The sequence below is a fragment of the Heliangelus exortis genome, chromosome 3, assembly GCF_036169615.1.
Source record: "Heliangelus exortis chromosome 3, bHelExo1.hap1, whole genome shotgun sequence".
Classification (NCBI taxonomy): Eukaryota; Metazoa; Chordata; class Aves; order Apodiformes; family Trochilidae; genus Heliangelus; species Heliangelus exortis.
Window position 1 is genome coordinate 55,501,740 of NC_092424.1, and position 15,353 is coordinate 55,517,092.

The 15,353-nt window shown below is 38.4% G+C and overlaps 1 protein-coding gene across 1 annotated transcript; it reads left to right on the forward strand.

Annotated features, from left to right (window-relative positions):
- Positions 1–14,237, forward strand: NMBR (neuromedin B receptor). Its single transcript, XM_071742477.1, has 3 exons — positions 1–419; positions 11,154–11,502; positions 13,822–14,237. The coding sequence occupies exons 1-3, from the start codon at positions 4–6 to the stop codon at positions 14,221–14,223; spliced, it is 1,167 nt and encodes a 388-aa protein (XP_071598578.1). The 5' UTR covers positions 1–3; the 3' UTR covers positions 14,224–14,237.
- Positions 14,238–15,353: the final 1,116 nt, after the last annotated feature.

Here is a 15,353-nt window from a genome sequence, read left to right on the forward strand (position 1 = left end):
AGGATGGAACCGGAGCTGCCGCTCGAGCTCATGGCAATGCCCCTCGGGGTGAACGGGAGTGCCCGGCTGGTGACAGCCACAGCCCCGCTGCCCTCGGTGCAGGACACAGCCATGTTCATCGTCCGCTGCGTGATCCCTTCTCTTTACCTGCTCATCATTACTGTGGGCTTGCTGGGCAACATCACCCTCATGAAGATCTTCATATCCAACAGCGCCATGAGGAGCGTGCCCAACATCTTCATCTCCAGCCTTGCTGCTGGTGATCTGCTGCTCCTAGTGACCTGTGTGCCTGTGGATGCCTCCCGGTATTTCTCTGAGGAGTGGCTCTTTGGGGAGGTGGGATGCAAGCTCATACCTGCCATCCAGCTCACTTCCGTTGGTGTCTCTGTCTTCACCCTTACTGTCCTCAGTGCTGACAGGTAGGAAAGCTGTGCTCCCCCTTCTCGGCTCTTTGCAGCTTGGGCTAAGGGTGGTCAAAGCTGGCATGAAAGATTAATCATCTCTGAAAATGTATCCCTGGTTTGCAATCACCTCATTGCAACTTCTGAGGTGCTCATTGCTTGTGCTTCCCTCACTGACTCAGGGCAAGTCTGAGACTAACTGAAGCTAAAGGGTTTCTAAAAATTGGTGTGCTTGGGCCTACAGGGTGCCAAATGGGAGAACTGTGTTTAGTCCTGTCTTCTGCACCTCTGAGATTGTTCTTTAACAGCCCATGTACTGCAATCTTATTCATCAGAATTTCAGATGCTACATCTGACCCATGCCAAGCCACAGTGTTATGTCAACAGGCAGTGAGCAGCTTAAATCAAGTCAAGCACATAGTTATTTTTAATCCATTTGTTTCTTTCTGCTGAGAAAGTGTGTGTGTGTGTGTGTGTGTGTATGTGTGTTTGAGCCCTAGTAGAAGAACAGGTTACCAGAAGTGACTGCCAGAACTAGTTCAGCCTTAACTGTCAGTCTTAAACTTCTGTTTAAAGGACTCATTTTAGCTTCTTCTGAACTTACAGAAAGGAAGGAAAAAAAAAAAAGGAAAAAAAAAAGATACTCCCTCCTCCCAACACAGTAGAAAGTAAAGCTTCCATCTCCAGTACTTGTCAAACTCGGAAGAGCAGGACCCCAGATTTTCCTCTCAATTACTATAAATGGGTACTTAAGGGATTTATAGTAACCGAGTCATTGTTGGACTGTGCTTCAAGCTCTGATAGACAAAATCCCACAGTGTAATTGGCAACCTTAAATTAAATGAAATTATCTTTCTTCCCTTATCCAAACAATTATTTTAGCCAGAAATTAAAATTTTTAATTCTTCCTCTGTTGGAATTACCCTATTTTCTTTTGTTGGGTTTTAAACTGAACCAATGCATTACATTATTGCATGATGTAAAGTCTTGAGTTCAGTTATTTATATTCACACTTACAGTAATGTTTCTTTAAAACCCTTAATCCTTTTTCTATTAATAGAGTATAATTGTGATTTTTTTATTTTTAATTTTTTTTAGCCAATTCAGTAAATTGCTTGATTACACCTGAGGGCAGTCTTCAGTGGCCATCGTTTTCAGTGGTATTTGAATCAGGACCTAAAATACTTGTGTATGAAGACTTTGTAACTTGTGAAAATGGATTATATTTTTAAAGAACTTGCAAAACATACCATACAGTGAACACCTCTAACTCTCTGATTACCTCATTTAAACAGTATGTTGATAACTGTCCATGGAGAACCAAGAAAACCTTGAATTTTTCTATTTCTATTGTTTAAAAGTATGATTGTGGTACTTTATTTGAAAAGTGAAAAAGTTATTAGAGCATTAATTGTTTGCTTTTTCCATACAATTTTATATCATCCTTTTAATATCAGTCAAGATACAATAATGATGAATCTGTTTACACTGAATGCGTTTAGAATTACACATCCTGGAAAATAGCTACAGATGGTGTTGCTGTGACCATAAGCTACTACATATAATAACTACTTTCCTCCAGCATTTCAGAGTCCATAATAAATATCAGAAACTAATATAGTAAGGATTTAACAATTGTTTCTTTAACCCCTGCATTTACACTTTCAGTTACTGAGAATAAAAACCGTTTTTTTTCAGTCAGAAGAGCAGACACTGACTTCAGAGACCAGTATTTTATCTCCCAGGGACCCAAGCCATCTTCTGAGCTGGCTGTACTCAGTTGGGCATGGGTTGGACTCAGGTCTACTTATTGTACAACAGACACTTGTGTTGGACTAAAGTGGAGGCACAGGTACAGAGGGTTATTTGTCACACTCATTTGTAGCCAGATCCTAATATCTGTCATCTAGACTAGATTTGGTTATGGGGAAACTGTAAAGGTAAATATATCAGCATTTGAGAAGTGGTGTCAGCACCCTGCACCTAAGAGGTGATGAGGAGGCAAGGCCTGGCTGTGGACAGGGTTGGTTATCTTCAGATAAGCAAACCTAACATGGGATGTTAGCAGTTTGGAAGTGGTAATATCTCTAAAAAAGCTCCAATATAATCCAGTTCTTATTTGGTCTGCTATAAGATGTCTTTTCAGTGACCCTTTCTTTCAGAGGTAAATCTCAAAGTATGTTAATTTATGATCCTTAAAGCCTTTCCTGTTTTTACTCCCTTTCATCACAGGACTGAATAGAACTCCAGATACTAGAATATCACTAAGGAACAGATTTATAAAACTCTTTACAGTGTGTTTGTGGGAATCAGAAAAAAAAAGGAGGTTGTCTTTGTTTCCACAGTGTAATTAGCACTTTACTGTTTATGTGGAAATTTTGCCTGGCAAATTACCTGTATGTGATGGCATTTAGCAATGACTACAGAAGCAATAAACTCTAAATGATCATTACTTACAAACTGAAGTTACAGGAAAGAAAAAGTAGTATTCATTACACATATATCTTTTCTACAGTTGCTGTATTTCATATGGCTTTTTGTCACAGAAGTCTCTCTCATCATCATTAGTGCTTTCAGGGTGACAAATATGTGCCTTCTATCTGGAAGCCTTGTTATCTAGTACCGAGATTATTGGGGTTTTGATTTCTGTGATTTTTTAAATATACAAACAGGATATGTATTTGATAACAGTGCTTCCCACGCTCCCCTAGAGCAGACTTGTGGACTGAAATTGGCAGCACAGAGCAGATCAGGCCAAGCTTGACCAACCCCATCCCAGGAACAGCAGCTGGTCCCACCAGACAGTCCTTCCTACCCTTTGGCTCTCGTGGGTTTGGTTGGCGGGGGGGGGGGGGAGGAAGTGAAGCCCTGTTGCAGCCCCATGCATTTTGAGGCAGAGGGGACTGGGAGGTCAGCAGCAGTGGTGGGGATGGTGGGAGCAGAGATGATTCAATGGTGGCACTGGCAGTGCAGTGTGTTGGCATCAGAGGGGGGTGTGTTCTCCCTCTCCTCTGGGGTGCAGAAGGAAACACAGGAGCATTGCTGCTGAGCCAGTCATCCTCTCTCAATGCCACAGAGGAGATGTGCAGAGACAGCACTCCTTCCTCTCCTAGCTACTGTTTCTGTTGATTTTCCTCTCCTGTGGAGACACCACTCTATCTCTAGAAACCTTGATATTTCTCTGGTTTAAAAAAAACCCACCAAACACAAACAAAACAAGATAAAATAGAGGGTATATTACAGAAAGAGGCTTTTAAAATGTTAGTTTTCGTTCTGAAAGGCAAGGCAATTTACATAGGGAATCACATATGGAACCATATCCTAAGTGCTTGAAGTACCCGGTTGCAAACCAGATGCTCTTGCAGCGTGACAGCATGAGCACTGTTTCTGTTATGGGTCAAACACTGTAGCAATTACAGTGGATGACAAATGGAAAAAAGGAGGGGGGCTGAGGGACAAAAATGTACAAACAAACAACAACAACAGAAAAAAAAAGGGACCAGGGGAAAGAACACTCCCAATAGCTCTCAGCACACCCTGAAAATGCACACAGAGCTGGTGTGTGATGGCTAGGGGAGCACTTTCTAGAGGTGGGGCAGGACAAGAAACTAAATGAGTGCTCTGTCAGGCTTGCTTCTCCAGGGGACATGGACTGCAGTTTTGGCCAGGCTAATGGAGGCTGATGAGAGTGTCCCAGGACCACACCAAGGAAAGTAAAAATAAAGCGGTGAGACAGATGTGTAGGCAGAGGGACTGCAGCATGGCACACATGAAGAAAAGGTGTGACAGCATCTTCTCACTGCAACAAGGACAGAAGCCAGAGATGAACCTGACTTCAATTATGTCTGACTCGAGCCATCCCATGAACTTGTTCACAGCTCCAGGGAGTGTCTTTCCAATCTACATCCTCCCTGGGCCATGTAGTTAGCCCTGAGTGTAAACTGTACCCATGGGGCTCCTCACCCTCTTCTTATCATGAAAATGTTGCCATTTTGTGCTTGGGAAGGACTCTAAGGTAAGGAAGTGGAGCACAAGTACAGACAGATGTTTCCACAATGCCTTTTAGAGCTAGAGGGATGGATAAAGTACAGTGTGAAGAGGTGGCTGGAGAAGTGGGGGCAGTGGATTAAGGATTAGTGCTGCAGTATTCACCTCTAACCAGTGCTGCATTGTTGTGCATGCTGATGAAAACTATTGTACCCACAAAATGCCAAGGGGCATGGGATGAATAGACTTTAAGGAATAAATTAAAACAACTTTAAATTTGTCCACCTGGAGTTTCCTTTTTTCTTTGGCTGTCTTTTATGCTTAAAGTTTTATATGATCTCTTGAAATAAGTTAAATTTGATTCTGCTAATTTTTTCTAGGTTGAATATTCTAATGAAAGGTTTAGATGTGTTAGCTCACATGCAGTCCTGATGCACTCTAATGAAGACAGTGAAGCTGAACACTGGAGCGACTGCAATTGAAATAGCTTCTTTGTATTTAAAAAAAAAAAAAAAAAAAAAAAGTGACAGAAAGACACCATTGGTGAAACAAATAATTGATTTACCAGGTAACAAAGCAATTTTCCAGACTGGGCAAATTTTTCTCAAGCTTCATACAGACACACACATCTGTTAAACTCCCCCCATTGTCCATGTGTCCTGTCTGTGGGTGCTCTTCAGCTTATATGGAACAGCTCAGTACTGAGGATGGTGAGGTGAGAAATGGCTGTGGTACTTAGCCTAGCCAGTGATCGATGCAAGGACTGTGTTGTGCTGGCAGCAGCCAACTGTGCTGCAATTAGTGAAAATGACAGTCTTCTATCAGATAACCTTTCAGATGCTGCAACCTATACCATGAGAAACTGTTACAAAACCATTTCTCCTGTTTTCTTTGGCTTTGATCAGTTCAGTAAAAGCCTGTGCCTGTGACAGATGAAATAGCTGCTAAACAGCAGGTCCAAGCTGAATTCTTATCAAGCAGGCCTGAATGTAAATCTTTATAAGTTTAATTTTTGTCTCTTCTCATAACATGGTACACAATTCTCTTATATATTACGTTGCAATGGATTTATCCAAATTGGACTGTTGGAATCCTCCAGTATGTGTTCAGCAGGTCCTTGGAAGTAATGTCAATGCTTAAATATGCTCTACCAGTGCTCTGAGGAATAGATTTCATGTGTTTTCTGGGATGATAAATTTGTTAGGGAATGAATAATAAATATCTTTTATATATGTGCAGAGTGGTGGATCTATCAAGCTTCCTTCCCAAAAAGGACAATTTGTTTCCTTCCTCTCTTCTGTCATTTTCACAGTAGAAGCTTGCAGAAACAGCAACAGTACAGACATATTTGTCTGTCTGAAAATATGTAAAAATATGTTCATCAGTGACTCTTGCCATTATCCAACTTAAGTATAAATCTAATGGGGATACTGACAAGTATGAATGGTTCTGAATAATGGTCAGTGAAACAATTTACTATTATTGCTCTTGGGAGGAGAACTGAACAAATTAATAGTGGTGCTTTTAACTAGTGCAGTTATAAGTAAATGGGGTTATGCAAGTAGAACAAAAAAGCCAGATTGCAGGCAGTAAGCTAGCATTGCAAGAGTTGTGCTAGCTTCTAAGAAATATGATTAGCTAATGTGAGGTGAATAGCAAGAGTAGGAAGTAGCAAGGGAAGAGAAAATGACAAGAAGGAAGAACTCCTTTAAAACACTTTGGTGGACAGACAGGTAATATATTTCACGCAGTGAAAAAAGAAAAAGAAAAAATAACAAACCTACCCTAGAAAAACTTCATTTTGGTTACTTTTAGGGTTAATAAATCAGCATCCAAATGACTAAATCAGACTGTTTTGGGTTTTTTTTGGTTTTTTTTTTTTGACATAATTGATAGTTTTTGACTCAACAGAGTGTATTTTTATGGAGTGGATTAACTTTTTCCACTTAGGACTATCTTAGGATTTTCCCTCTGAGAAACACAGAACACATGTCATTGACATTGACTTTAATTGTCTTTACACATGGTCTGGTAGTCTTGATTTCAAATACTGCTCATTATATTCAGCTATCAGACTGCTCTGAGCTGTTCATTGCTGATGAATGAAGTTTTCTGCACTTAAAACATAAGCACAGGACAAAAATATTGCGACTAACAAAAAAAAAAAAAAAGACAAAACTACTTTAAATGTCAAGAATTCAATAGAATAAAGTGGAATAAATGGGAATCTCAGACCGTTTGTTTCTTTTGAAAGAAGTTCTCGCAACCCTGGTCATCCACATTGTTCTCAGCTAGATAAGTTTATTGCCTTTTGATGATACAGCTGGAGCTGGGTCAACAGAAATGCCCATGCTAGGAACAAGAATGTGTCCCCATTCAAAATTTGATTTGCCTTGAGTGGAGTGGACTATAATTGGATACAAGATTAAAATATTTAACAAATTCTGACTATATAACCATGTTTTCTATTCAGATATTCTGATCCTTTTCATACTGGAAAGCTAATGTCTTTTTGTGCATGAAATCTTCATATAATGACACAATAAAATGCTAGTATGTTAACATTTTTGACAAATGACTCTGTATTGCAGGAAATGCATCACTGTGACACAACAGAATCAGTTAAAACAGAGGCTTTATATTAAAGCAAATTACATGAAGCTTATATTAAATATTAAATTACATGAAGCTTTATATTAAAGCAAATTACATGCCAGCTCTAGGATCTGCCCTGCCTGAATTAGCACTTTGCTTGGTTTATGACACTTCACTATTTTATATATTTATTCATTTATTTATTAATTTATTTATTTGTATTGTGGTGGCACATAGGAAGCTGGGTGATAACTTGAACAGGAATAAGAAGAAAGTCCCTGACCTGAACGTTTTTTAAGTAGAGGCCACACAAGATACAAAAGCAAAACTGCAAGGAAATATTAAGGCAATTCAGCTTGGAATGGTAGTCTGTAATCATAGTTCAGTGGCTGCCTAAGTATTGGTTAGGTTTTTTTGGTTTGTATTTTTATTTTCTTCTTGAACGGTGTCACAAAAAAAAGTACTGTAGAAAAAGAGATAGCATTGCAATGGAGGGACAGCTAAAGACTAATCATGAAGTGGTTTCTTCTGAAACCCAGTGTGTGGGAGGGGAATAGCATCGTGGACTCAGCAGAGACAGGGGTAGAGCTTCCCATACTAACAGGGAGCTAAGAAACACCTTTACAAAGGCCAGTGGGAACACAGATGTAAGGACTAGATAAGCCATGCTGGAGTTTATAAGGGAGTAACAAAATATAACTCCTGAGTAAGAGGATATTCTTTCATCATTTTTTTTTTGGGCTGTATGGAAGGGAGGAGATCACTTTGTAAATGTGCTGTACAAACAACTTCAGTACTGCAGAATGGGCAAGTGTGTGCTTGTATCTGTTGGCAGAAAGCACAGCTCCAAAGAAAGGAAGCGTTACAAAAGTTTTTCCTGGGTTGGGGTGCCTTTGTTAGCAGTGATAATGATAGAGGATGTGCAAAGACAGAATTTACATGAAGGCTTTTCATTAAAAGCAAGTCCATATTTATAATCATTTCCTGATCTTCATCGCAATCTATAATTATCTTTTTTTTTTCACCAGTGAAGTAAATGAAAAGATGGCTTATGTTTACTTATTTGACTAAATAATTTGCCCCTTTACTCTGATTTAACAGTGTTGTTTTATTGATAGAACATATGAACTTTGTAGTTTGAATGATTGGTGCTATGTTTTAGCCCTGCACTGGTTTTATACACAGGAAGAGGCTGGGTCTTCATATTGGGAACATTTCTGATTTCACCCAGTTTATGTTTGATTTTATCTGTAACCTGCCTACACTCTGTATCTTTTCAGAGATATAAACAAGATGACAGATTCTATAGAGCACTTTCAGTGCCTTTTCCTTCCCGTTGGCACTGAGACTGTGCGCTGAGGGCTGAATCCCTGGCAAGAGTGCCATCTTGTAGCTGAAGTAGCAAGCAGAATTTTGATAGGATTAAAGAAGTTTTTTGGGCTGAACTCAGATGTTTTTGTGAAAAAGGGCACTCTGCTCCAGTGCCTTCCAACTTGGAGTCAGTCATAGCTCAGGGGAAAGCATGCTATTTGCTGAAACAGCTTTATATGCCAAGGCACAAGTATGTGCCACATTTTCTGTCTCCTATTTAGATATTAACCTGACCAAGTGCTGCTGAAACAATGAATTATGACACATTCACTGTCTTCTGTTAAAGGGCTGTGGTGAAAATATTTTGATGGACTGCAACAGGAAAAGAAAGGAAAAAAAAAATATGCAGTACAAAATGTAATTTTCACCCAACACTCTCTTCTGCCCCACAAAGTCCCCAAATCAGCTCTTACCCAGCAGTATAAAGCTTTAAAGAAATGAGCAGATGGAAAGACTTGACGTCACCTCTGTTGAATGAAATGAAATAGGTCTGTCTTTATATAATGAAATCAAGGCAGACAGCAATAGGAAGCAAAGTATTGAATACTAAGGCCACAGTTTGATCTGAAGAGCACTCATGCTTTGTGCAGAAACTTCTATCCTTTCCATGGCAGTAAAAAGGATTTCTTTACACCTTGGTGTTGAGGGATTTTCCCATTGTGTGTTAGAAGAAATGGTAAACATAAATCAACAGAGACATTTTACTGAGTTTAATTTTCTACTCCGTTATAAGAGTGAAGACACAGCAAAATTCCTCTCTCTGAATTTAGAGAGGGAATGAACTAAAATAGCCATTAGTTTTAATTATTTACTGATCAAACAATTTATCACAATCCTGAGAAAGAGAAGTCCAATTCAAATATTCTCCAAGGAAAAAGTTAGCTAGAGTACCAAGACAGTGCTCTGCTCCAGGCATTCTCATGGCACAGCTGTTTCCACTGCTGGTTTACAGAAAACTCACAGCTTGCTGTATGTGGACACATCTTTTATCTGCAGTTTCTCAACCGTCTGCTCAAGATTTTGAGGGGGTTATGGCATACCTGTCAGGACCTGCAATTCAGCTATAAAAGGCATTTGCAATCACAACTCCATTTCTCAGCATTATCTTTAGCAGCAGTGTTATATTTAACCATAGGCTAACCCTGGGTATGTATTTAGACACCTTACTTATTTATATACATGTATATGCATATGTATTTACATGCATGGATAGAGTTTTATCACCAAGTAGAGACTTATAAGTTACAATTCTCACTCTAAGCTCACTGTAGAGCTAATAGAGAAAAAACCAAAAGTGCCTCAGAGCATGATGTAATGCACCTAAAACCTGATTCACCCTTTGAAATCTCCACTGGCTAGAAATACCTTAACATGAATAAAGTTATGTACCTGGAATATAAATCTCTCCTGACTCCCTTCTTGCTGTTAAACTTTTCTTTAGGTGTTAAAGAAGAACCACTTTTCCATTTCTTGAAACTTTTGAGATTTAAAAAACAAACAAACTCACCTGTCCCAAATCAAATCAATATTAAAAAACACCTAACCTGAAGCAGAAAAAAACCCCAAAACATCAAGAATATCAGATAAAGCAGACTTCCAAATAACCACAGCTTAGACAAACAAAAATATTTTGTTCAATGTTGGTTTTTTTTTTAATAAAAACAATAGAATGTGGTGCTTAGGCACATGGTTTAGTAGTGGGCTGACTGGACTCAATCTTAAAGGTCTTTTGCAACCATAGTGATTCTCCAACTATGATTTTATAATTAACTTAAATTTTGAAAATAAACATTTTAAAAATAAACTAAAAGTCTAAGCAAAATATTAAGGTATCCTTGAAACATTTTTTTCAAAGTATATTTTGACTTTTCTTGTGGCAACTTTCACTTTGTATCACCTTCGGTAACAAATTTTTTTAGTAAAAGAATTTTTGTCTAGAGTCTACTGCTGCTCATTTATTTAACTTTGCTGTAGTGTGGTAGTTTCATTCATCCCAATACTTCCTGTTTGCACTGTAATGGTTATGAAATTATCAATTCTGCAAAGGCTTATATGTAATCATATGCCATGAGACAGCTTCCCAAAATACAAGATAGGGAATGTCCAACTAGTGATGTAGAAATATTTACTTTCTTTAAGAATTTAATACTTCTGCACAGGCCATTGGGAGTCATTCCTACCTGAATTTATGAAGATGTGTGTATTCCAGGCATCACAACTGGGACAGTATGTCTTGTGTGGTGGGTGGATAGGCAAGAGTCTCCACAGCAGTGATTTTTGCTTGTCTGAAAAGAGGCGGCTGATGATCGTAATTGTCCTGCACTTCCAGGGGGCTGGTGACTTTTGGTATTGGGAAAGTTGTGGTGTCAGTGGACAGGAGGGAGTCCTGGCCTGTGGGAGCTGAGAAGACAAACAGACTGTAGTATGAATGTGCTTGTATGGGAGTGAGGTGAAAGTACAGAGGTAGGGTGCATGTTTTTGAATTTTCTGGGAGGATTTGAGGAGAGAAAGAGAGCAGAGTCATGGCTGCTTCTGCACTTTCACCAGGCTGGCATAGAGTGGGCATCTCCAGCTGCAGGTTGCATCGAGGGCTCCTTTTGGCACCTCTCTTGGTTAGATATGTGAATGAAGCTAGAGATTTAGAGAATACAGATTGAAGGAAGAGTAGAAACCCATTACCATTTCAAATTGCAACCAACTTTGACATTATTTTAATTGAATTTGAATTTGCCTTATGAAGCACATGTTGAATTTGAAAATATACTTTTTAATTGACATCTGCATTTTGATCGATTTCAGGTACAAAGCAATTGTAAATCCCATGGACATCCAGACCTCCAGTGCAGTGCTATGGACCTGTGTTAAAGCCATTGCCATCTGGGTGATCTCCATGCTCCTAGCAGTCCCTGAAGTGGTGTTCTCCCAACTGGCCCACATCAATGACATGAATAATGTCACTTTCACAGCATGCATACCATACCCCATGACAGATGATAAGCACCCCAAGATCCATTCTGTGATGATTTTCCTTGTGTATTTCCTTATCCCTCTTGCCATTATTAGTATCTATTACTATCATATTGCAAAGAGTTTGATAAAAAGTGCTCACAACATCCCTGGAGAATACAGCGAGCATTCCAGAAGACAGGTAAGCCATTTGCTTTTTACAGCCTGATGAAGTGCCCGTGTGCTGTATACATTTATAAATGAAAGTACAGCAACTAAACCTTCCAAATTGTTGGATTTTGCCGAGTATTCAGTTTCCACATGCATCAACCAAGCAAAAGATTATCTGAAAATTTTCACAGTTACGCAGTATTAAGGCAAGTACATATATGAATATGAGCAAGGAAAAATATAAATTCAATGGCATCAACACATATTTCTAACAAGAAACAGGATTACTATATTTGTATGTGCTGCTATTGTGACCATTACTTGTCTTCTTACTGAGAAACAATGTTTTTGTAGTTAATGATACTGCTTTCACCTATCTATACAGGCAGCCATTTTGGGAAGAAATCTTACATGAACTTTTTGAGAATTCTTCCTTTTTTACTTGTGCTTGGAAATGAAAAAAACTGTCATAGGGAGGGAAAATTTTCTATGGGGATCTAAGATTCTTCTTAGATCAAAAAGTGCTGAAAATATGAAAATAGAGCATGAACTATTTTTTTTTTCTCAGTTGATGCTATAAAACACTAGGTTTAGGTTCTGTATACCTTTGAGACAAAAATTTTTAAAATGCTGGACAAAGCCAACTTCCCTGTAAGACACAGAAAGCAGAAAGGCAGCAAGAGGCTATTCATTAGCAAGAAGATCTCTATATACAAACAACTGCTTTTGCAGTGAAAGCACCTCCACCACTTTACAAAAGCATTAGTATTGATTGAGAAAAATGCTTATGGCAAATACATAGTTTGGAAGGGTTTTCTCTGCCAATATGTTAGAGAGTACCTTTATACTCACTGAAATCTTTTTGCATATATAGAATATACATATTCTTTTAAAAAGAAAGACCGCATTCCCTCATGTCCTTTTTTGCTCAGCATTTCATTTCTACTCTAGCCTGTTCTTTGTCAAAAATTCAGATGTGTTAGCACTTCAGGTATTATTTTATTTTCCTGTGAAATATAGTGAGCCTTTTGGCTGAACTCTAAGGATGGAACAATGTGTAATTTATATCACATTTCTGAACTCACATGTATTTTCAAAATAAGAATGTATTTTTTTCTATTCTACTTAGTTTTCTTCTTTTTGTTAATATATGAGGCTCAGAAGAATATAAAATTCCAGTGTGCTTACATATTTCCCATGAAGAAGAAGTAAATTCAGACTTTTGCCATCAACTCACATTTCTTTAGGCTGTAACAAAGAAGTATAATTTTCACACTATACCTCTGTGCCTTTTGGTCTGCCATTGCAATCTGCCTGAGTGGAAATCCTAAAAAATTGTAACGATAGAGTTTTCCCATCTTTTGTGAATTCCCCACTGGTTTTGGTTTAGATGGAGCCAAGAAAACTACTTACAGATTTATTTCACAGATTTAGAAACCCTGTTAGAATAAATGCACTTGTGTTTTTTCAGGTTAAAATTGTTTGAAAATTGAGTAAAACCAGAAAGCTTTCCTACCTCTGCAAAACTTTGGCACTTGGCATATAAAAATAATCTTTAGATTATTTAGACTTAAATATGTAGAAAGTTTCTGTCTCTCTTTTCGTGCCTTCTACATGGCCAGTTTCACTTCCTCTCAGTTTTAAACCACTGAGTAGGCTCATTTCCTCTCAACTTTTCAGCCACTCTCAGTGGCTGAAACATACTCAGTATGTTGTAATCCATTTATACTTTGGAGCTGCAAATAGGGTACGTTTCTTTCATGTCATTGTTGAAAATTAACCAGACCTCTCACCTTACCCTGGAATTAAGGTGCTTCAGCCTCTGCAATGCAGGAAATCTAGGAAAGAGGTGCAAGCTGAGGCATTTGAGGCAAAATAATAGGATGCAAGTAGCGTTGTATAGCTGACACCCTAGAAATGTCTCTACATTTGACTCTCATTGTCTCCACATTACAAAGCCAATGGTTTCTAAATAGCTTTTTTACTAAAGGTAACCTTCAAGCCTTGTGCTGCAATCTCATCAGAAAAGGTTATGTTTCCTGGCATCCTTTGGTGTGTGCTTTCAGGCTAAAAGGCAATGTTTACTTGAGTCATGAATCACTCCTGCTGCATATATCATATACAGAGAGCAATCTTCTGTAACAACAAACATCTAGGATCTTTCACTAAAGCAAACCCAAAATGGGAAAGTAAAGGAGATAGAAATAGTGATTTTGTCTCTGAAGGCCTGAAGGAAACATCTTTACTGGCATTACTTAGGTATGATAGTTGTGCAAAATGCTGCATATTATAATTATGTGGACTAATTATATTCATTGCTGTTCATTCCTATTCTTTTAATCTTTTTTAGATGGAAACTCGGAAACGTCTGGCAAAAATTGTTCTAGTTTTTGTTGGCTTCTTTGCGATCTGCTGGTTTCCTAATCACGTGCTCTACATGTACCGATCTTTTAATTACAATGAGATTGATCCGTCAACAGGACATATGGTGGTTACCTTAGTGGCCCGAGTGCTAAGCTTCTGCAACTCTTGTGTCAACCCATTTGCACTGTATTTTCTCAGTGAGAGTTTTAGAAGACATTTCAACAACCAGCTTCGCTGCAGGAGGAGAGCTCAGCAAGAGAGATCTGCCAGCTACCTGCACAACTCTTCCGCCATTCAAATGACCTCCCTGAAAAGCAATACCAGGAACACAGTGACTACCATGACACAAGTGAATGGGCACAACTTGAAACAAGAAATGTCATTGTGATTTAATAGGTGTGACTTGGGTTGTGGAACAAATCTGAACTTTTTTCTTTGCAGTTTCTAACTCACTTTTGTCTCTTGTATGCTTGGACTGTCTGAGTCCTCAGAGCTGAGGATCTATTCAAGCCTGAGTCATCTGAGGTTATTTCATGCCTGGTCATACTTTTAGAAAGAAGCAATGAGTGTGTTTTATTGAGAAAACAAAACAGACTGACCTCATATAGTACTTCAAAAGAGATGCTAATATATGTTTAAACATATAAGGAAGAAAAATAATGGTGTGAATATTGGTGTAGCTGATCTAACATTGCTTTCAAAAGTATAGATTTTCTGATCTGAAAAAACTTATTTTTAACTGAATATTGATCCCAGCTTATGTCTTACTCTAACAGATTTTGCATGATTTTAGCTGTGCTGTGTGTACAAGCATTATTCACTGAGATTGGTAGGCAATTTTGAACCAATTAAGGAGCCATTGCAATGTATAGATTCCAGTTTCAAAAAGCAAAATATTCAAGTATCAAGTGCTAGATCTTTACCTCATTTAAATGCACCTTGTTTTTTCACTTTGGCAGACATACAGATGAGAATTTACTTTCTGGGTGTTCCATTTGCTGTTGAGGTCAGAAATTTCTCTGTTAAAGTTACATTCTTTTAATGATAAACATCTTGAAAGAAAAATGTGTGCAACGTGAAAACATGCAGGTTTTCTAGAACTCAGTGTCTGAAAGCTCATTTCTCTGATTTGTTATGTCTGTTGTGTCACAGGCTCAGAGTGTCTACCTGCTTTATATTTCCTGCTACTAACTGATTTTGCTGATATCTGTTCATGGCTAAGAAAGATGCTAAGTCTCATGGAATGATTAAACATTCACAGAGGTAAAGTTCTACGCAGCTTTTTCAGAGAGGGTCTGTGGCGAAGCTTCATACAGCTCAGAGCAGTCTCAGAGTGCAAAACCCAGATTACTGCCAGATAAAACCAAACTAAAAGATGCCTTGCAGGAACACACCTGACACACTGTGATCACTAATCATCATCCAGCCTGAGGGACCAGACAAGCTTTAATATTAAATAAATGCTAAACAATGAGACATGGGTATCTTTAGTTGGTGGCTCCTTACCAGCTGTTTTGC

What these genes read in the sequence shown, in the direction of transcription:
- NMBR (XM_071742477.1), top strand. Translation starts at nt 4, where the DNA reads ATGGAACCGGAGCTGCCGCTCGAGCTCATGGCAATGCCCCTCGGGGTG. An exon ending in ACTGTCCTCAGTGCTGACAG is followed by an intron (nt 420 to 11,153) that starts GTAGGAAAGCTG and finishes GATCGATTTCAG; the next exon opens with GTACAAAGCAATTGTAAATC. An exon ending in GCGAGCATTCCAGAAGACAG is followed by an intron (nt 11,503 to 13,821) that starts GTAAGCCATTTG and finishes AATCTTTTTTAG; the next exon opens with ATGGAAACTCGGAAACGTCT.